Source organism: Hoplias malabaricus, chromosome X2 (assembly GCF_029633855.1).
Source record: "Hoplias malabaricus isolate fHopMal1 chromosome X2, fHopMal1.hap1, whole genome shotgun sequence".
Lineage (NCBI taxonomy): Eukaryota > Metazoa > Chordata > Actinopteri > Characiformes > Erythrinidae > Hoplias > Hoplias malabaricus.
Window position 1 is genome coordinate 5587376 of NC_089819.1, and position 22980 is coordinate 5610355.

Sequence of the window (22980 nt, forward strand, 5' to 3'; positions counted from 1 at the left end):
GGTATTAATTAAAATGCATAATAAAATTATAAAAAATTATTTCAAAATATGTGATGCAAATGCAACTCGTAACTAACATGAGTGATAAAAGTCATTTAACACTAAAAATAATAATATATATAAAAATCCAATCATCAACATACGTTGCTTACCGCCACAAAAATAACCAAACGCCGCTCTTTCTTCCAATACAACGACCCGTTTATGCTCCAGCAGCTCTCGGACTTACAGCTTTTCTTTCAAAAGTGGTTCTTATTTCCAAACATGTGGCGGTGGTGAAGGTTGTAAAACCCCGAACCGCGCGCCTCCTCTCTCCGCAGCGACAACAACAGGCGCGTGGAGAGAGATCAGAAAGCCCTCAGCTCCTCTAAGCCCCGCCCACCACAACCAAGCCCCGCCCACCACAACCAAGCCCCGCCCACCACAACCAAGCCCCGTCCGCTACTACTCTGTCGCCTTCTAGGAACGCGGCTCCGCTCTCTGATTGGCCAGTTTCTCACTTTAATCACAGTGGCACTTGGTAGGTCGCTTCTCATTGGCTGAAATGCGCTGTCAATCAATCTAAACAACGCTGTTCGTTGAAATTCAGCTGCAACAATGACTGTTGAAAAATCATTATTGTTATCTAGTAATCAGCATACATTCAATCTCTCTGTTTCTATTTTACTGGATTTTACAGGATAAATGGATTTTTTCCTTTTGGCTTAACTTGGATGGAAAAGCACTCCCACTTTTCTACTCCCTCTTATTTTCTCTGAGCCAATGTTTTGGGAACATTTGGACTAGTTGTTTGTCATTTGTGTGAGTCTCTGGGTGGGTACAGTGGCCCTCCCTCTCCTCCAACCCTTCAGTGGAACGCCAATAATGTTCTCCTTCAAACAAGTTGAGCCGTTGATTGATGTTGCATTGCTAGTCTGCTAGTGGATGCACTGCCTTCCATCTGCGAGTGGCAGATTAAAAAGTAGGCTACCGATGCTTAATATACTGCAGAGGAAGCAGCTGCCAGCCTTCACAGCCCAGTTTGATAGCACTAAGTGATTTCAACCTAATGGATCAAAAGGGAAATTACAAGATTTTTATTTTCTAGAAAATTTTAATCTAGACAATTTTAATGATAGACCATTAATAGATTTGGGAAACATGTCACTGTCCTACAAAATATTTGATTGTATAATTGTGTATGATTTGTAGCTCAGCACTTACAATTATTCATAGAAATCATCATATGATTACCATAATATTTACATTACTGACTGGTATAGTGGTGCAACATATAATATTATTGCGATATTGTTTCAGAGTCCCGGGGTACTCGATTGTTGTTTTGGGTGACTGTCAGTGAAGAGTTTAGTGAGTTCTCATAATGTCTGTCTGGGATTCTTCTGGATGTTCTGTTTTCCTGCCCTTATTCAAAAACAATTTTGGGTGGTCAATTTAAAAAAAAAAATGTTTGACTGTGCAGTGCCCTGCAATGGACAAATGCCCTGTCCAGAGTGTTTCCTATCTTCTGCACAGTAATTCTAGTTGGATCTGGAATGAAGAGGTTGCAAAAGATGAATAAATGAATCAATTAAATAAGTATTGATAGCACTACATTAACTGAACTTTAACCACAGCCATGGCCTTGATAGGGAAGCGAGTTTGAGGCTGCAGGGTCGCCGGTCACCTGCTAGGAAAAATTCATTCACATTGCCCTTGAGCAAGGCACCTAACCCCCAAACTGTTCCCCAGGTGCTGAGGTGGTTGGCAGCCCCCTGTGTGTGTTTGTGTGTTCACTACCACAGATGGGTCAAATGCAGAGAAGCAATTTCCCTTTGGGGATCAATAAAAGTGTTTCTTCTTCTTCTTCTTCTTCTTCTTCTTATTATTATTATTATTATTATTATTATTATTATTATTAAAACTTGAAAAAAAATTACTGACTTTTCTCCCATTTTCAACTTAAATATTAAATTTAATATTCTACGTCAGTTACGACTATAATAATAATAATAATAATAATGTTTGGGGGACGATATTGAAATTAAAAGCAATAATAAATCGAAGGTGGATCCAGGAGTTACTCTGATTGGTGAAACGAGTTGATGCGTTCAGCCAATCAGAGCGCAGGATTTTGGCACGCGACCTCAGAACCAAAACACCGAGAGGGTGGAGATCTGCTCCATTTCGCGTTTTTAATGAAAATTGCTGCGATGAAGTGATCCGCAGATGGATCCGTGAGTAACCTCACTAAACGGCCCTTTCACTGCTGACGTATGAACAGATAGACTGGTTTCCCCGCGGAGAGATCAGAGAGATTTCAAAGCTAAGCTTAGTGTCATGCTAGCTCTGCTGTTAGCTGTCAGTCAGATTTGATCTCTGAGAGTCTGTAATATTGCGTGTACGAAATTAAATCAGCAATTCTCTTATTGGACATGTTACAAACGGTTGCTCAGACGTTTCTTGGGAGACACACAATCCATATACATGTTTCCCAGACACTTGTAGCTAGATACTCATTGTTTGTAGGTCGTTTAGTTTAATATTACAGTTACTGACACTGCAGCGGGACTGTTCTGGAACTCAAGACCTAGGATTACTTTTCTGGTGGGATTTTCAATAAGAGTCATTCAAGTGAAATATGTTTTTAGAGTGTTAAGTCAACGTTGCTGACTACAGCTGTTTATTTCCTACCCAGAGATCCTCTGTGGAACACTGCGCGTCACTTCTCATATCTGTGATGTAGCATCTGAGAGTTAACGCCCTCATAACAAGGGCCGAGCGTCTCCTTAAGGAGCTAGTGCTTAACAATGAAATAATTATGTCTTAGTACAACAATATAGCTCAAATAAATCGGCAGTTAAAATGAATGAATATCAACAATTACAACTAAGTTTCACTAGAACATACATTTCTAAGTGTATTTTTTAACACTGAAATTATGTAATTGTGCAGATTTGTGAACAAAGTCTTAATTATATCCTTCTGTGCTGCAAAAAACGGTCTTTTTAATCATTGTTTATCTTTGTTCCACTTCTGTAGCAGTTAGCACATCTTCACCTCCGACCTCATTCTTTCCTACAAGAAAAACTTCTGGTCTGGGTTATTTCCAAATGTGCATCATCTTCTTCAAGTTTGACCCCCGGCCTGCGTCCAAAAATGCCTACAGGTGAGCTGTTTCAGTGGTCTTAATAGTAGTAGCTCAAGGATTTAACTTATGTCGATATGAAAATGAGCTGAAAGCCTTTAAAACTCTTAAAATCATCCAAGTAAATCTTGACATATAAATTCATGTGCCACGCACACCCATATTACTTCTTGCCCAATAGTTCTGTTACATTCATGCTGTGTCTGAAACTGTGCCCTGTTCACTACATATTGCATTATTTTGGGTTTCCACAATGTTGTAATGTGTCCAAAAGCATAGTGCACTCAAACAATCTTACAGTGCACTGCAATACATAGTGTATAATAGTTCTACCCTAGAGGATAGTGGATACACACAACACACCACATTGTTTGGTTAAAATCCCCTATGAGTGTCTGAAATTGTTCACTCCCCTCCTGAATTCACTTGCCTTCAGTAGTGCACTGTATAGTGAGTAATGCAGGGAATAGTGAGTTGTGAGCCATTTTAAACACAGCTTATGGCTCATTAAGGAAATAACTTGCTCCAAAATGTTTAAATACATCAGAAACTTGGGAAGTTACATAAGCTTTTAGTTTTTGGCTTAAAGGTCTCTCTTTCGTTACTTCAGAGGCATAGGAGCCTGGTTTGGTTTGAGTGGACATAACTACCGGGGGTCTTTTTCCAAGATGGCCGCCTTGTGGACAGACTTTATTATAAAGACTTTGTTAAAAGTCTGTTTGTTAAATTTCAAAACTTTTTATGGTTATTTATTTTATCGCTTGCAATTTGGGCAGAACGTTGATGGATATCTCACTGTTGACAACAGCAGATGTTGCTTGTGTTAAAATGTCTTTGAACTTGAGCTATTTATGCATTTATTGAGCAAAAATAGCTTTACTTGGTTAGTGTGGGCCCAGGTCGCTTCATTAAAGCATTGCCTCATTTCTAGAGATCCTAATTACAGAGGATTTGAGGACACGCTGCGTTGAATATTAATGAACGTATACCATGGTTTGATGGGACAAAATAGAGCTGAGAGTGCTATAGAGTACCCAGTTTGACCTCACTCACAGATCTGAGCCACCGTGAGAGCATCAGTTTGCAGGAAAATACTGCTTTTTGCATTTGCTGACCATAATTAGAGCAGTTGGGATGAAATGCCTAGAACACACTCATGTCTAGAACTGTAGTACACCCAGCAACAGCACAGACACAGAAGTCAATCAGATGCGCCTTTTGATAAGGGACACACTGCGCCAGCCACAGGAGCTAAAGATATCCATGCTCAAGGCTAAGTATCAGCAAGAGGAGAATGAAAACCCCAGCACTGGACTGTAGAGTGGTGGAACTGTGTTCTATAAAGCCATTAAGCTCAGTTTCACTGCCCCAAAGTCGTACTAGTCCAGGAAATTCATGAATGTGTTGAAAAATGCCGTTTATGTCAGTGTTACTGGTGATTTGCCAATGGGTGGAATGTGGAATTGAGAAACTTTCAGGCAATGGGAGTGCCTTGCTTGGGCTGGTAGCTGGGGATAACACCAGGAAGGTTGTGTGTGGTTATTGGAAGCTAGCATTACAGTTATGAACTGTTCTAACAATGTTGGACTATAATAAGCTTTATTAGGTTGTAACGATCTTTATCAATCACTGTTGTGGTCCCACAGGTTGTAATTGCATCAGAGTCGAGCCTACATCAAGTTAGTCATGGTTCCCTACTGCATTAGATGACACTCCAAGGAGCGTATCATCTAATCAACAATGTTTTAGCCAGGGATCTTCCTTTCCAGCTCCTGAAATGCTGTACAATCTGTTCATATACACAGTTTGGCCAAAGGTAGACAACATTTACCTTTAGTGATTTCCAATACTGGCTCATATTATGACCATAGCAAACCATTGTCTAAAGAATGGGATGCTCTGGAGCAACTGTACATGAGCTTAAGGGCACCATGTCCATTGCCAAATACTGAAAAGCAGCGTATAAAGCTTCCCATAATGGACGTTCTCTGGAGTGATGGAGCTCCATGCTTGGCAGCAACGACCTAAAATTCAAGCTACAATTTTCTCAGTGAAAGGGTTGTTGTGATTATCTTTAATGATATTACATTATTAATTGAAAATAGTTTATCATATTTTATATTGCTTGTTTTAAAATGCAGTAAGCTAATATTAAACATATTTTACCCCACTATAAAGTCCCTAAGATTAATCATTATACTTGTGATAATATTAAATTTACTTTTATAGTGGACTTAATTTAATTCATTTATTTTCTGTAACTGCTTCATCCTGTTCACGGCCGCGGTGCGTCCAGAGCCTACCTAGAATAATTAGGAGCAATGTTGGAACACACCCTGGACAGGGAGGTAGTCCATCACTGGTCGTCACCCAGTCACTCACACCTATGGGCTGTTATGCGCAGCCAACATGGGTTTTTGGACTGTGGAAGAAAAGTAAAGCACATCGAGGAAACCCATCCAGGGAGAACACACCAAACTCACCCATTTGTATTCCCTGAGTTTTTCCTTCTGCTTCCTGAGTTCTTGTGAGAAGTCCTGGCACAAATCTCTCATGTGGGTGTTTTTTTAATTTTCAGATTGCATTCCCATTGGCTCATGACTTTTTGAGCGACAGCTCAGTGCCCTGGATGTTGCTCAGTGCCCGAAGCGCCGTGATATGTGTATCAGAATACCATGTATGTGTACACACGTTGCTGAGTGATAGACCTGATACTGAATACATTTTTTTCCTCTTCCAGTATTTTAAACAGATACAGCCCATTTTGTTTGAAAAGCAAGTGTATCCCACTACATTTACTGTTATGATAACTATGACCTTCTATGCCTGTTTATAATAATAAGACATACTCATTCATTTAGCTTTGCCTCATAAAATGCAGTGATGGCAGTGGACTTTGAAGTAGTTTAACTGAACTGAAATTGTTAGCGTTCATTAAAGAAACAGGAGCATCCCTCTCTCTGTGCAGCTTCTTGTTTGTTCTGTTTCTTTTCTCCAGCATGTTCTCCTCCACAGAATTTATGTAACAAAAAATGCAAATACAACAGTTGTCAAAACACAGAGTGAACTCTGATCTTCAAAATATACTTTGATCATTATTTTCTGTCAGTGATTGTGGAAAAGGGAAAGACTAACTACTATTGTTACCACAACAGGAACAGCGCTCTCCTATAAACAGCATTTTACAAATAAAGAGAAATAAACACTAATCTCTGTGTATTTACCTCATACTGGTGTCTGTTAACGATAGATAAACAGGTTTGTGGTCCTCAGTAAAAGTTGTCATGACTTGTGTTAGACCAAGAAATTGCCTAAACATATCTACATTGATATCTTTAGCTGTAAATAAACACAATTTGCAGGTAATTGAGCTGTTTAAATCTCAGGGAGCGCACACTAAACTCAGGGAGTACACAGAATAACTCAAACTAAAACAGGGAGTGCATGCAAACGATTAGAGCACACAAAACAACACAGGGAATTCAGCAAAATAAAAGAAGTGCACACAACACAGGGAGTGCACAAAAGTCTCAAAGCGCATACACACAATACAACACAAGATGGGTGCATGCAAAACTCAGTGTGTTCACAAAAATACTCAGGGAGCACAAATGTTAGGGCTTGCTAATTAGTTTGCCAGTTATAAGTTTACATATAAAATTACGTTTTTCTGTTTGAAGCTTGGGCAGCACGGTGAAGCAGCAGGTAGTGTCGCAGTCACACAGCTCCAGGGACCTGGAGGTTGAGGGTTCAAGTCCCGCTCCGGGTGACTGTCTGTGAGGAGTTTGTTGTGTTCTCCCTGTGTCAGTGTGGGTTTCCTCCGGGTGCTCCGGTTTCTTCCCACAGTCCAAAAACACGTTGGTAGGTGGATTGATGACTCAAAAGTGTGTGTGAGTGAATGTGTGAGTGTGTGTTGCCCTGTGAAGGATTGGCACCCCCTCCAGGGTGTGTTTCCGCCTTGCACCCAGTGATTCTGGGTAGGTTCCAGCCCCACTATGACTCTGAATTGGATAAGCAGTTACAGACAATGAATGAATGAATGTTTGATTCTTTAAGGCACAAATCAAATTCCACAGAAGAGGAGCTAACTGTTAACCAAAGCAAAATTCATTAGGTTTGTGCACATTTGGGTCTAACCAATCATGAGACAAGAGAGCTAATTCTAGGTTTTGGAGAAAATCCCATTCCAAGAAAGCCTAGAAGATGCTACACTCAAAAGGTCTTAGCAAGGATTTAGAAATAAAAGCCCAAGCTAATCATGAGTTAGCACTGGTTCCCACTGGTATATGACCCAGTGAAACCTTTCTAATGTTGACTCATTAGCTCTGCTTTCTGTTTACACATGGGGATACTAGCCTCACATGATCAGAAACAGTTCTGTACCATTAGCCCTAGCACATTGTGGTTGACCCTGATTTTCTCAAAGGAGTTTATTTACATTTGAAGAAGAAAAAAATAATAATCCTTGGCAAGTGAGCTTAATTGGGCTAGGTGCCTGAATGCCCCAAAGAATGATAGGGCTTTAGAAGAGGGTGGTCCAGCTTAGATCTGCTATGATTTCAAGCCTGTATAAATAAAACCAAGCTAGGAGCTAGGAGCTAGGTATTATCTCAGTCATCTCACAAAATCCAAAAATGCAACAGTTTATTTAAATGCATCTAAGTATAGATGTGTTTTTAGCCCTTTGTGGCCACCTGTGGGTTTTACAATATGCTTTCAGCTTCTTAGATTAAAATGATGATTTAAACATATTTACACCCCTTTCCCTAAATTAACTTCATTAATGAAGTTTGATGTGTGAAGTTAGGCTACAAGGCCAAAGAATGTAAAAGTAGTAAAAGCTTGCACCCCATTAATTGCCATTCTGCGTAGAGCATGCCTAAATCATCACGTCTGCATGCAAACTAACTTTTATAAAATGCAATAAAACATCTTAATGATAACTTATGAATATTACAAATTTCACTCCAAAAAATACACAAATGTAAAAATGATGAAGGTTTTATTGAAATAAAAAATGAAAGACATACTGAATGAAACAATTTGAATAAAAAAGTATGAATAATATACATGTTTAAGATCTTTGGTAGATTGGGCAAATTATAAAAGAACACATATTAAAGGAGAGGTCTACGACTGTGGGAAAGCGCTCTTTGTTTTGTTTACGTTCAGAAGCTCTGCGTCTTTTAAGGTGAAACAGTAGGTTTGCGGTGAGGCAAATGACTTTTGTTTGTACATGGATGAAACTGAACTTGTGAGTTTTTATTCACTATTTGAATTACCACAGAAACTTATTTGTAACCCAAGTTTAGTTTTAAAGCACTTTAGTTAATGCAGTTAGCCGTCTTTGGAATTTGGAGACATTCTATCTTAAGTGATCCAAAACATCAAAAATAAGTCAATATTACCCACATGTGGAGCAGGAATAGCGCAATATCCCCATCTTGGTTCATGCTTTTCAATGTTTGTTGTTCTCTCCATTGCCTAAAAAACTCCAGATACTTTTGATCTACCATGAGCGGAGAGAGAGTAAGCCTAGCATACTGGACAAAGACAGTTTGATATTTTTTTACCTGTTTAAAGACTCTGGTGGTTGTAAACACATTAGACCAGTTTCAAGCATGCAAACAGACTGTAAATCAGGAAAATGGTGAGGAAACATATTATAAATTTAAAAAAAAACTTTTCTAATTATAATCATGAATGATACCTTTTAAGGTTAAAAAAATCTATTAAAATGGCATTTATTTGTGTACCTAGCGCTACTACCAACCCACAAAGCCAAATTATACCACCTAGTCCAGGTTTTATTGGCTGCTCTGCTTCTGATAACAAGTGCTGAAATTTTCAAAATTGTAGAATTCTGCTCACTCACTTTTCAATACTGTACACTTGTGTTGGGATGCACAGTGACTCAATGTTGTTGAAAGGAACAGGTGCAGAAACTAGTTATTTTAAGAAAGGGCTGTTCAGACAGGGGAAGATGTTTGATCCTTGTGGTATTTTGAACAAAGCTTGTAACAGACATTTCATTAAAGGAGCAATATATAATATTTTTACCTTAATATTAATATTAAAGTCAAACCTTAAATATTAGTTTGCAAGGAATGGCCTCCCTTGTGGTGCAATTCCTAACCATGACTGAGTGTGCATGTGATGAGTCATTAAAATAAACATGTAAATGTAATGTGATGAAATGGAGAGACAAAACAGATGACTCTATACATGTGATATAGACCATCCCAGAGTTTTCAGAAGGAAAGATGATATCAAATCTCTCTAGTGTAAGTTTGTAAATTTGCTGATATCATTCAAAATATTATAAAGTTATTTCAGTTTAAAAACGGTGGTGCACTGTCGCTTTGTGCTGCATGGTTTTTTTTGGCTAAGATATTGTGAAGCTTGTCTAACCTAACAACAGTAGCTATGAAAGAGCACATGGATAAATTAATTGCGTGGCAGAAAATAAATAGCAAAATGACAACGATATCTTGGTAATTGCTGTTGTATTGTTGGAGGCTAATAGAAGCAGAAAGCTGTGAGTGATACAGCAGTTCCTGCCCATTGTCTCTACAATCGCTAATCAATTGAGGGGCATTACACACTGCTTATTCTAATGAGGATGTGAGAACAAACCTCCACTCTACATGGCACATAGATTCATTAGTATCTCTTCTCTTTCTCACTTTCTCTTTTTCTTCGAATTTCCTTTCTAATAATCGTGTTTGTTCCGTTTCCTTTTTATTTTCTGCCACATTTTTTTCCTTTCCAGTCTTTCACACATTTACATTCTGTTTTACACTATTTCTTTCTAATTGTCATTGAGAACTCTCTCCCATTCCTCTGTCCCCGCTTTTGTACACACTTTCTCTTACACCCACTCTTGCACTCTCTCTCTTGCTGTTTCTAACCGTGTGTCTCTTTTTTTTTTATTCTATTTGATGCCTTTGTCTTTGATGCCGTTCTATTTCTCTTCATCGCCTCTTTTTCTCCTTTCTCTCTCTCTCACCTGACTCTCGTTTTTTGTATCATTTATTTTCTTTTTTCTCTTTTTATCCTATTTTGTATCCAGTCTGTTCCTATTCCAGTCTGTGGTTGGTACCAGTCCATTGTATTTTAGATGGGTCTTATACATTTACGTATACATTGGGAAGTGGGGGAGAGGTAATCTCAGTACCACTGAGATGAAATGGACAGTGACTGTGAACCAATCCTTGTCCAAAACCAGTGTCTGGTGAAACTCTATTAAAGCTGTGCCAGTCAGTCACTTGCTGCAGTGAAGATTAGTGTGAATTCAAGGCTTTGTGGAGGTCACCGGAGTTCCGCCATATTTCAAAACATGTCATAGCAAGTCTTTATGAACCTCACTTTCATATACAGTAACACCATATGTGCCCTAGTAAAGATTGTCTAAAGTTAGCAGAAAAAATGGTGTGTTTAGATTTGTTTCTGAAAGTTGTTTGTGTGTTCGTTCATTCATGAAACTCCAGCCGTGTCTCATTCTACAGATGTGCTACAAAACAGCAATCACTCTCCTGGGGTCCAAGGGTGAAACGCACACACTCACACACCTCAGTTGCTTTGGAGAACAGGCCAACAGCTGCATACATCGCCCACTGAAACTAAAATCCGTGATTATTGAATAACACAGGAACTCATTTTATTCGGCCAATGCCGTATCACAGCAAGCTTCCATAATTAATCAGAACTAATTAGAACCACAATTTTGGCCTGTGCTATTAGTTTATTACACAAGCCTGCCATTAATGCGTTCCATTGCACAGCATGCCCCTTGCATCCCAATCAGGTCTTTCTGTTTTGAAACAGTGGGGTTTATCAGTCCAATAATGTTAGGGGATTTTGTCACTGGGAATGTATCACAGTGGAGCCTGGGATTTGAATCTATAAACTACTGAATACTTGTTCACTTCTTCTACCTCCTTTCTTACTTGACCCTATAAGGGATTATCCCTAATTATGCAACACAGCAGATCCCAGTCAGTTCTGGGATTTAAACCCAGAAATACTCCCTGGGAAAAAGCTTATCTCTCGTAGCTATTGTAATTGATGTTGCTAGGGAAAACGGTCCTGCAATTTCCTAGTCATTCACAGTATTTCTAATCTTTTTAAGCAAGGAGCCCAGTCAGTCCTGGGATTTAAACCCAAAACTACTACCGGTCACCACTGCTACCACTTCTCCACCATTATGGAGCCTTTCAGGAAAAGTTGCAATCTTTTTCCCCCTTCTGTTAAGGCAGCATACTGGAGCCCAGTCATTTCTGGGATTTAACCCAACAATCTTCAGGTTACTACCTTTTCTATTAATAAACTACTGGTCCCCGAATAATAATATAATTCGGTAAAATTGACAACTTCTTCTTCTATTTTTCTACAGGCTCATTTTGGCTGCCAATCGAGATGAGCTCTACAACAGGCCATCCAAAGCTGCAGAATTCTGGGGCAGCAACAAGGAAATACTCAGTGGTAAGAAGACTTTGTTATTGCTAAGAATTGTACTACCTGTCTGCTCTCTAAAACATACTCCCATACAAATACTGTTTCTGTTCAGAATATACGTAATCCCTTATTTCTTTTTTGGCTCATCTAACCTTGGAAAGGTTTACTCACTAAATTTACTCCATTACAATCTGCCAAAATCCTTTATAAAATAATGCTTATGCTGAGAGCATGCATTTCATTTAGTTATATTTAACAGATTATTCATTGGTTTCAATCCTTAAACATAATATGAAATAAAAGTTGAATGCACTGTTAATTAAGCAGGCCTGCAACTGTACAGAGTGTACAGAGATGCACCAGCGCTCAAGAAAAATCATTTGTGTACTGACTTGTGTTAATTCACAGTTTGTCACCTCTATTTTAAAAATCTATAAAACATGGTGAAAACTATGAAAAACCTGTTTTTTTAACTTTGATTAGTATGGCACTGAATCTATACTTGTTTAGAAACCTTTTCACTTTAATTACTAACCTTTAAAACACTAGAATCTGCTCTCAGCGTCTTTAAAATTGCTGTAATGGAACATTGCGTTACTTTAAGTGACTCTGCACCTGCAGATTTGGAAGTCAAAGATGATATTTTTCCATCCAGTTTCATCGGGTACATGTTTACCCTCTGTTCTGCTGAGGGATCATTGGTTTCCATGTCAACAGACTTCATTTGGAAAGAGCTGATGGCTTCAGTTATCTGCATTTGTTATGTTCGCTCAATTAAGACTGAGGCTTTCTGTTGGAAAAGCACAGTGATAAACAGACACAGCTTCTGTTGGAAGACTGATGTTGGAATTAGGGCATGGTGCCTAAATGTGTCTAAAATGTGCCTGTCTATTTTTAGGGACATTTTTTTTGTTTGTTTTTTGAAAATTTTCAAGCAAAGACTCCTAAACACTGAAACACTGAAAACCGGCACAAAAATAACTAAAGATAGAGTAGACTATTTACATGAGTGCATGGCAAAATCTGTGATCTTTGTGTCACAAATATTTAAAGGAAAGTGGTTTATCTTCAGAAAGAGATTCTTTTTGGAGAACAAACTAAAATTTAGCTCATAGTGTACGTTAAACTTATAGGCTGAGTTGAATTTTGTAACTTTGCTGACTATCAAACAAGAAACGGAAGCAGATATAAATGCAAGGTGCAATGTATTAAATTGTATGGAACAAGGAAAACAGAAAACAAGGACTACTAATATCAGGAATATAAATATACAGGCAATGATATATTTAATTTCTTATTTCAATTATATTTAAATACATTTTATTTTAGTGCAAATTTAACAATTTTAAACATTCAGAAGAAACAAAAAATGTATAAACATTTGCTTATTTTGTAAACAACTGTAACTCATCAAGATTCTGACATTGTATAAAAAATATTTATAATATTGATATTTTATTTCCAAACCACCACCACATGACTGAAGTCACTCATATTTTGAGTAAAATTTTGAACACAGAGCAAATTTCCACTGTACGTGTCTCTGTGTCTAAATTATACATGTAACAAATGTACGCCGTATTACATGTAAATGCATGACATCATTACGTAAACATTTTTTTTTGCAATATTATTGCCAACGATACAATATGGCACTACTCATAAATACTGATATTTATAACAGGACAAGGAACTTATCAGAGATATAGTTAAAACTAAACTGAGACAGAGACTAAACAAGATGGAGACGGGTACAAGCCGAAAGCTCAACACGAGTTAAGGCCGAGGTGACCAGATATAGATACTGGACTTTATGTAAAAACAGGGACAGAAAGAGATCAAGGAATATATAGTGAATAAAACACAAAGAAAGACACAGGCTGGGGTCTTATACAGAATGGGAAATCTCTACATAAGTCAGAAATGTAAAATCAAAAAAAGCATATTGTATAGCCTAGTCGAGTAGAGTGGGTACCATGCAATGGAAATGCACAATTGCCAGTTTGCTTTTATTAGCTCACAGATGCCCATGTAGGCCAGCACTGTGCTGAGTTATGAGGGAGTGAGAAGACAATTCTGTGCACCCTGAGAGAGTGAGCACAGTTTTGCACTCATGGACTCTAGGTCCTCAATGGCTGTGACATCACAAGTGATTGGACTCTCAGGCTATAGGGCCAACGTTTTTTGCTCCACTCTGGGTCCCATGTCCCCACACTTTAATGCTCAGCTACATCCACGTATCTTAAAGCTTCCTGTTTAGAACAAAAAAACATTTCCCGTTCTCTGCTGCACCTTTCCAGGCCACTGCAAGATGATAAATGTGATATCTACAGCAACCCGATTAAACCAAAAAATATGATTGCAGTCGCAAACGTTCACCTTAATTGCTTGTTCCCAAGGTGCCCCTAGCCGAACTCTGGCAGTAAACAGCTTGTAATTGACTGATGATGCGTTGTTTGATCCGCAACTGGAGGCAGTGTGCAGGAATCAGTCACTGCCTCTTGTTGTTAGTGAGATCCAGGGTGTCTTGTAGCTTGTTGCTGCCTGTAATCTGAGGGTCAGTGGACAATGTGGTGCTTTAATTGATGACTGCTTTTATGTGAAGCGGCAGAAATGAAGTGTGGTGCTGAAAAAGAAGTTCTTGCATGGTCGAGGAGGAAGAGGGGGTGGAATGTTGATGAATGTAGAGGCAGATGCCAGGTCCAGGGATTCTGGGGAGACTCTGGGTGACAGTGTGAAAATCAGGGCAGATAAGGGGCTGTATCTTCTTGTCCATTTGGATGATAAAAGGAAGTGCTTAAACTGGAAAAAAAGTGCTTAAGCTGAAAAATGTTTGTTTTTAGATATTCTCCTTGATCATATGGATTTGTTAAATCAATACCACACTTGGTTTAACATAATGAAGTTTTTATTAACTGGTACATTTAGATATTGGATGAGAGCCTCAAGACTGAGCAGACTGATCAGAACGTCAGTGTCACAGCTACTCTAAGAGTGATCCACCACCCAAATCATGCCTGCTCTGTGGGGGTCCTGGCCATGACTGTGAATCTGAGCAAACAAATAGACTACAGTTTCTAATTATTATTAACCAAATATGATAATTGTTTGGTGATTTTATGTTTGCCTCTGTTATTGCTCTCATTTTTTTGGAAACTTAGGGGATATTGTCCTACAATTTATACAAAGTTCAGTCTTAGAAGTCAGTTGTATTCTGCTTCTAAAGATAAATGAATGTATAACGTACTTAATTGTGTTTCCTCAGGTCTGGATCTGGAGGAGGGGAAGGAAGGTGGCTCCTGGCTTGGGATCACGAAGCGCGGTAAACTGGCCGCACTAACCAATTACCTGGAGGGTAAAACGAACCCGGATGCCCAGGGGAGAGGTAAGCTTCTCTTATTACTGTCATTTAATCAAACAGCCCACTCACAGCTTAGCTCAGGTGAAAATCTGACATGTCTGTGTGTTGCCTGAGAAACTACCACATATCTCTGAAATTGCTTGTTCCTGAGCTTCTTCCTCAGATGAAGGCTTTTGATGAAGGATTGTGCAACATGTTGGAGGTTTTCCTCTGGAAAAAAAAAAGATAATAATAAACATAAGCAAAGAAACACTGTAATCTACTACTTCCCTAATGGTACTGTAGTTAAATGCTTGCACTGAGCTAATGGTAAATCATAAAAAATTATTTGGCCAACCGTTAAATGACCCTTTGAATCTTTAAAGGGGACATATATCCTACCACTTTTTCAGAAGCCGACACAGTTCACTAGGGTCCTAAACGTCTGTGACATGCTTTGGTCAAAATACCACAAGAAATAAAGAACACAGCACCGTTCTCCCCTGGTCTAAACAGTCCTGTTCAGATTGACAGGTTTTAGCCCACAGCTCAGTTCAGTGCAAGAGCCCAGGAGTGTGGAGCGAGGAGCAGAAGCTTTGGTTTTTAGCCATTTTGTTTATTAGTTCTTGTTTTCTTCATATTTTAATATTTTATCAGCACTCTTTTTTTCCCTCATATATATTATGTGTCCACTTTAACTTACACATTACGTTGACTCTTTCAGTGTAGAAGAAATAGGTTTAAAACAATTTTCTAATTTCTACACTGACTAAAACCTGGAAGCACTACATTGTCAAAGCTTCCTGGGTGATGTTTTTATTTTTTTATTTCCTTTGATTCTCCTCAATGTATATGAACAATCCTGCACGCCATATCTCATGCCAGCTGTTTGCTGCAGATGTGCGCATTGCATTCTCCCATGTTTCGGATGCTTTGCGGCCAGCTGAACATCTGTTTGCTTCCTTTAAGGCTGCCCCTTGTTAACTGACATTTGTAGGGCCTAAACATATGGGATATGGGATTTCCAGGGATACTGTATATGTCCAGACACTCCTTATAATTACTGAATAAGCTGCATTCAGGTTTCATTGTGCATGTATCATCTCTATAGAACATCAGTGTTCAACAGAATAGGATACACTGGAGCAGCAGAATATAAGCCTATAAGGTCCCTATGTTTAATGCCAATTGTCAGGCAGAGAATTAGAATGAGCTAGAGAGCACCAACTTCCAACACTGATGCCTGTGTTTGCTTATGCTTTTTGTGGCTGAATGCAGTCAGATACACACTGCTCACTTGTTTGAATGTGATAATAATTAAAGAAAATGTAAGTTTAGGCCAAGAACATTGGGGAACACGCTCAAATTCTGACCTTTAGTGGGCATTTGTTTTAATGAAATTGCTTATCCAGTGCGAGTGTTTGTGAGTGTTGCTCACTTATTTTATTGATGTAGTTTTATTGTTTTTTTATCAAAATGATGAAATTTTCATCAGAGTCCTCATAACATTGCCATGCAGAAATGTTCTCTTCTTTAATTGATCTACTCCGTTTGGAAGAAGCAACATTGTGTACATTGCAGTTGGTTAGTTATTTATTAATGGCTTGTTGTTTAATATATTTTCATTATTATTTTATTTTGTAATTATTAATATTATTATTATTGTTGATGCTGTTGTTCTGGCCAGTAGGGTCATTTGCTACTGCTCCAGAGTGCCCCATTCTGTTGGTCAGTGTTTCTTTGTAGAGTTTATACAAACTGTCCAAAATTATTACAAAGGGAGTTTATGACATACATTGATAGGGGTTGGATACGTAATGAGAATCATAGGAAGATATGGAAATTGAAAATAGCTCAGTAAATTTTGTGCTTTTGAAATATTTGAAAAATAAACTGTAACATTTGCACATTTTTAACCATGTTGCCCATTCCCTGTAGGGTTTTTGCTGTTGCTGTTAGAGCATGTTTATATATTTATTTTCAGGGTTTTTGGTTTCAAATTTCCTGACCGATGGTTTGGACAGCTTTTCTTATCTGCGCAAGGTAGCATCTGAGGGACACCTGTACAATGGCTTTAATCTCCTCACGGCTGAATTCAGGTAAGAGCTGCATTGGGGCAATAGAACATGAATTTCCAGCTGGAACTGCAGTTGGACCAAGTCTGGAATTGGCAGTGGGGTTTTACAACTGTTTTATCTGTAGAACAGAGATCAGACCAGAATCTGACCAGAATTAATATTGTGGTATCAAATGTGCCAATTTTTACTATCTTGAATACACAGCCTTGCACTTTAGATGTGGATAAAGGTGATTTCCGGAAGTTTGGCATTTTGTACATGACAAAGAGATCAAACCCAATCACTGTCCAATATACTAAAATGTACTAATGAAAGGAATATGACTTGGTGAAAGGACATTTGCATCACTTACATGTTTGAGACTGTGCAGTTAGTTGTTTGCCAAAATGGAAAAGCATTGTTTATATTTTAGAAGGGACGGCACGGTGGCGCAGCAGGTAGTGTCGCAGTCACACAGCTCCAGTGACCTGGGTTCCCACTCCGGGTGACTGTCTGTGAGGAGTTGGTGTGTTCTGCGTGGGTTTCCTCCGCGTGCTCCGGTTTCCTCCCACAGTCTAAAAACACACGTTGGTAGGTGGATTGGCGACTCAAAAGTGTCCGTAGGTGTGAGTGTGTGAGTGAATATGTGTGTCGCCCTGTGAAGGACTGGCGCCCCTTCCAGGGTGTATTCCCGCCTTGCGCCCAATGATTCCAGGTAGGCTCTGGACCCACTGCGAACTGGATAAGCGGCTACAGATAATGAATGAATGAATGAATGAATGAACATTTTAGAATTACAACAGGGTCAATTTGATATTTTATATCTATTTTAAACTGAATGGAAAAATGAAAAATAGCTCAAATGCTTCAAAAGTGAGATAACGTGTGTTTATATAAGACTAACATTACAGTTCAGCAGATACAAAGCTAGGTTGAAAATTTGTTTCTTAACTAACCAACTTGTAAAGTTGATTTAAAGTGGCATGGTAAATACAAATAAGAAGCCAGACCTGTTGCAATGTTTAAGCTAGAATAGAAAGCTTCACTAAATTCTTCTGAATTGTTATACAATTAAATTTTTTTTGTACTGTGATTTTAGACCTATTTTTGCTTAGAGTGTAATTTTTGAAAATGTCAGTATTTGTCAACAATATTTTTGTTTGTTTGTTTTTTGTTTTTCTTCCAAGGATTGACACAGCCCTAGATACTGTGATTTAGTGTTATGCAGGAAATGTATAGCATTTCATTGTGATTCATGGAGTGTAAGGAAATGGTAGTCACTACACTTCAATTCCATTAAGTTTCATTTGTTATAAGCAAACAAAACTCTCAGACAGTGTGCGACAATGTCTTCAGCACTTTGCATGGAATAAAATCTACACCTCTCTCTCTCTCTCTCTCTCTCTCTCTCCCCCTCTCTCCCTCTCTCCCTCCCACCTCCCTATTGGTCTGTGTGTGTGTGTTCTTCTCCTTTGTGATATTGGATGGAGATGAGACAGAGATGATTTCTGTCTGATCTTAGGGGTCCTTGAGAGGGAAACCAGCCGTTGGGCTGGCCACCTGCTCTCCTCTTCTAGGCTCTGGATGAAGCCTAAGAAGCTTGTTTAGAATTCAGCTCCACATCTGTTCTTTCAGATCACTGATTTCTTCAGGGCTTTGTAGGCTCTTGTTTTTTAGATTTTTTTTTTTTACAGTGGGAGTCTTGTTTATCGATGTTTCAAGTAGGCACATGTGTGGAATTGTTGGCAACTCTTGGGATCGTCCCAACACCATTGGTCCTCTGCTATTGAGAAACAAGATGTTATGGTTTGGTAGGAGAACTTAAGAATATCCCAAAAGTGGTCAACTCTCAAGGACAATAAACTAGACCAGGGCTGCTGCTGCTTCTATTCCTTTGGCAGAATCCCTCACACCACCTTGATGGCTCTGTTGAGTATGAATGAAAACAAGCATCTTACTAAATGGAATTCTGTATTGTGTTGGTGGTGTAGGGCTAACACCATTTTACTGGAGCGTAAAGTTTGAAATTTGCTCTTGTTTAGATAGTTGCTAATATTACTAATGTTACTAATATTAGAATACATTACTGTCAGAGAGGTGACTCACTGTGAGAATGGAAATCCCCAGAGGCGTCCCTGTCTTCGGTTGTCTATAGGGTCTCATCATCATCATCCGCCATAGCTTTCTTCCAGTCATTACCCAAAGCTCATGACCGTTAAGTGAGGTGGGGACCTAAATCAACTGGTAATTTGAGATTTTGCTTTATGACTCAGCTCCCTCTTCACCACTACTCTCCGGTGCAATGACTGCATTACTGCAGACGCTGCACTTAACCTACTGTTGATCTTACAGTCACTCTTTCCATCACTTGTGAACAAGACCCTGGGATATTTGAACTCCTCCACTTGAAGTGGGTTCACAGCCCCTACCAGAATAGAGCACGCCATCTTTATATGCGAAATAACCATGGCGTCAGACTTGGAGGTCTACAGGATATAGAGTGAATGAACAACCCAGAATGAATAACAGCTAGTAAGATGTGGATAGATTGATCTGATACTATTTCTTAATACTTAATGACCCCAGCTAGCATTAATTTATCTGCCCAGAAAACACTTGTCTTTGCTTCATTTACAGAAGTAGCAGTGAGTTTCTCTGAAAAGAAAAATTCAAAGAAACATGTAAAAATAAATAAGCAAATAAAGCAAATGAAGAAAAAGAGCCACTGTTTGTGATTGTTTTAGGTTTGTTTATGAACCTCAAACTCAAAGACTTCTCAGGGCTTTTTTATTGTCCTTTTTTATGTTTTTCACTTATTGTGTTTTTGTACTCTTGGGACTTTGGATATTGGTTGGCATTTCCAAAGGGGTTTCAAAATACTCATTCAGAAACTCCCTTAATAACAATAATGTTTGTGTTTTGTATCCAATAAGTGGCAACATTGTCTGGCTCATACCCAGCGACTTGCAGGCTGTGTTGTCTGGGTGCCAGATTATATCTGTAGCACCATTTCAGGTGGAACAGAGGCACTTGTATGTAACTGCTACACAGTTTTAGGTGGAATGGAAAATTTGAAAACAAACTACTCTTCTACCATCAAACCTGCAATTTGTAAAACTAATTATATCATATCGACTGAAATAAAGAAACAGCTCTTAATATACAATATGGCCATATTGTCCAGCTCTCTCTCTCTCTCTCTCTCTCTCTCTCTCTCTCTCTATATATATATATATATATATATATATATATATATATATATATGTACAGTAAACCCTCGCTACTTCGCAGTTCATCTATCGCGGATTCGCTACTTCGCAGGTTTTTTCAAGGGGGCTTTTTTATTATTTACATGTATTAGACTAGGCCTGTAGGTGACAAAATATATAATTTACAAGTATTTCTTATGTACAGTACATGTATTGTTCACGTCCACATCCGAGTGAAATTTACTGACGCTAAATCACAGCTTAGGAATGACTCTATTAAAGAAACTGGTAGGATATCACATGTAGTTCCAGCCGAAAAACATTATAGAATGACTGTTTAATGCAAAGGGTGAGTTGTTAACAGTAACAGGGAGGGTTTCAAAAGTCCGAATACTCGTTAAATACATAAAAAAAATCTTTCCTCTACTTCACAGAAATTTGTTTTTCACAGGTGGTCTTGGAACGCATCCCCCACGAAAAACAAGAGATTGCTGTATATATATAGCTGGACATATACCATACACATATACCATGATATACCAATACTGGCCATATTGTATATCAAGAGCTGTGATCAAGAGCATGATATAATTCCAATGAATATGAATATGAACAGTATAATATCCACTGAAAAACTTCCAAGAACAAATAAACATGACATTCCCATCAAACATAAACTTGGCTTCGTCAATATTAATACTGACGACAGCACCCTGTAATGAACATCAGTCAGTGACAGATGTTGTAAATAATGTGTATTGAAATATTGAGAATGTGTTTAAAATCATGTTATTGAAACCTTTTTATATTGTGATATTGAATTACTGTCCAACCCTATATATATATATAGTGAGTCGTTACTTAGCAACCAACATTGGGCAGAATGATATACTTACCGTGAAGCAACTGCTGGCGATTGTGTGGACTGTTGTATAAAATACATTTCCGAAAGGTGTTTCAGTATATTTTTAGCTGGGCGCAAGCCTGGACACATTTGTCACTTTGCTGACGTGTTATTTGGCCTTCATCTAGAGGGCTAATTTGCTCTGAAACACTGCTGAAACACTGCTGACACAAGCCCATAAGAACGGATGGGTAAAGCATCTGAGAGCATTATTTAATTTGGTTACCATCTCAATAAACAAGATCGTTACTGAGCTATTAGTTCTCTGTGCTCTTGTTCTTTGAGCCAAAGATGATACACATGGCGATAAGCTTGTCGGAAGCTCAGAGGTGGCCACTTTGTTCCAAAATCAATAGTGGCATCCTGCGACCTGAGAGGAGTTTTCCATTATAATGAAGAGTTTTCCTGCCCTGGCCTGCTGCCCTGCCAGGACAGAACAGATGATGAGTTTTTACTGTTTGTAGAGACAGACAATATATGATGAAAAGTTTTTTGGACACTCCATGCCCCCATTGTTTTAAAAGGTTATCGGTGAGGAGCTTTTCTCATTTGGCTGCTGTAAAAACCTCTGGTCTTCTGGGAAAGTTTCACTCTAACGTTAATGGCAGCCCCGAGAGCATTAAATAAGGTCAGGTAGTGATGGGGGGTGATTCTGGGATGATGGGGGATAGTTCTGACACTGCACCTCATGTGAAAGAATGGAGGAAGCTTAATATTTCCAGAGAGTACACTACACCAATGCTGGGGAGAGTTATACTCCACTTACCAACTCTCGGCATTGAGCATGGTGAATTTAGGCTTATAGCCAATAGCCAGGCAATTTTTTTTACATTATTTTACACAGTTCTGTAATTAAAGCGTACAAATATTCACATCTCATTCTGGAGAATTGTATGAAATGTACCTCCAAGGAACACAACTGGACTTTAAAACCACTGTTGTCCCTTTTTACCCGTACTGTACCTCTTACCTAACAGTTAATTTCATGCTTTTCTATGGCGATTATACAAGCTGTATCCTTAAAATGGCCGAATTCACTGATTATAAGGTGTGTCTATAAATATTTGGACATGGTGTGTAATTTTATTTTATTTTTTTAAATCATCACCTTTTATGTATTTTGGACCAGCCTTCAGAACATAATGAACAAGAGAAACCAGCACTGCCAAGCCAAGCAAGTCTGCAGTAATTTTGAGTCTTTTGAAAGGAAATTTCTTGTTTGGACATCTTCCAAATCCTTAGAAGAGTTTTATATCAACACTTGCTTGAATAGCTTGAAGAGAGCTCCGTGTCCTCTGGGCTCTGCAGAAGTGACTCTTGGGACTCTTATGTTGAAGGCTTTGATGTCTTGACCCAAAAGATTCTTGAATTCTGTAACAGATTGCAGAAGTCCAGGTAGAAGATGGCGTTTGTATAAAAGGATGAAGAACAGTTTATTTTTATCTGAAAGCTGTTATTACATTCTCCAAATATAACAGTCCCAGAGAGGATTCCTCATTCACATTCGCATCTGATAAACCTAATTCCAATTAGTCATACTGACATCATGTTAGGACCCTTTCCTTTTACCTCCATTCACAAAGCACATTTATAACACCTCTTCTTTAGTTATTCATTGTCTAACATCAAAAAAATATATTCTGAAAAATTAATATGAAGACTCTTCAACTAAATAATGGTTACATTTTTTTCAGAATATTTTGTGTCCACACCTTCCCTTTATTACTGCTTCCTTTTCCTTCAAAAAACTAGCTTTTAATCTTTTAAAGAAATCTCCAGCCAAACTTGTGAAGTTCAGTCTTAGAAGTTGGTTGCATTTCCCCATCTCTCACTCTAAGTATTCCCAAATGCATTTCATGAAGTGTGGGCTCTGAGGCAGCCAGTCT

At 38.5% G+C, this 22980-nt stretch overlaps 2 protein-coding genes across 16 annotated transcripts in view; one reads left to right on the forward strand and one right to left on the reverse strand.

Moving 5' to 3' along the window:
* LOC136676432 (splicing regulator ARVCF-like) overlaps positions 1 to 344 on the reverse strand; it is a 292709-nt gene extending 292365 nt beyond the window's left edge. For all 9 annotated transcript variants that reach the window (XM_066653451.1, XM_066653446.1, XM_066653445.1 and 6 more), the window contains exon 1: positions 153 to 344. The gene's annotated coding sequence lies outside the window, so the exon portion shown is untranslated. The remainder of the gene's footprint in view (positions 1 to 152) is intronic.
* The window catches only part of LOC136676435 (transport and Golgi organization protein 2 homolog), a 40553-nt gene that overhangs the window by 5732 nt on the left and 11841 nt on the right, over positions 1 to 22980 (forward strand). For 4 of the 7 annotated variants that reach the window (XM_066653455.1, XM_066653459.1, XM_066653460.1 and 1 more), the window contains exons 1-5: positions 2084 to 2216; positions 3022 to 3148; positions 11523 to 11611; positions 14850 to 14969; positions 16909 to 17023. In XM_066653455.1, the coding sequence (XP_066509552.1) occupies positions 3093 to 3148; positions 11523 to 11611; positions 14850 to 14969; positions 16909 to 17023 (380 nt within the window). In that variant the 5' untranslated portion in view covers positions 2084 to 2216; positions 3022 to 3092. The other 3 variants (XM_066653456.1, XM_066653458.1, XM_066653457.1) reach the window with 3 other exon arrangements.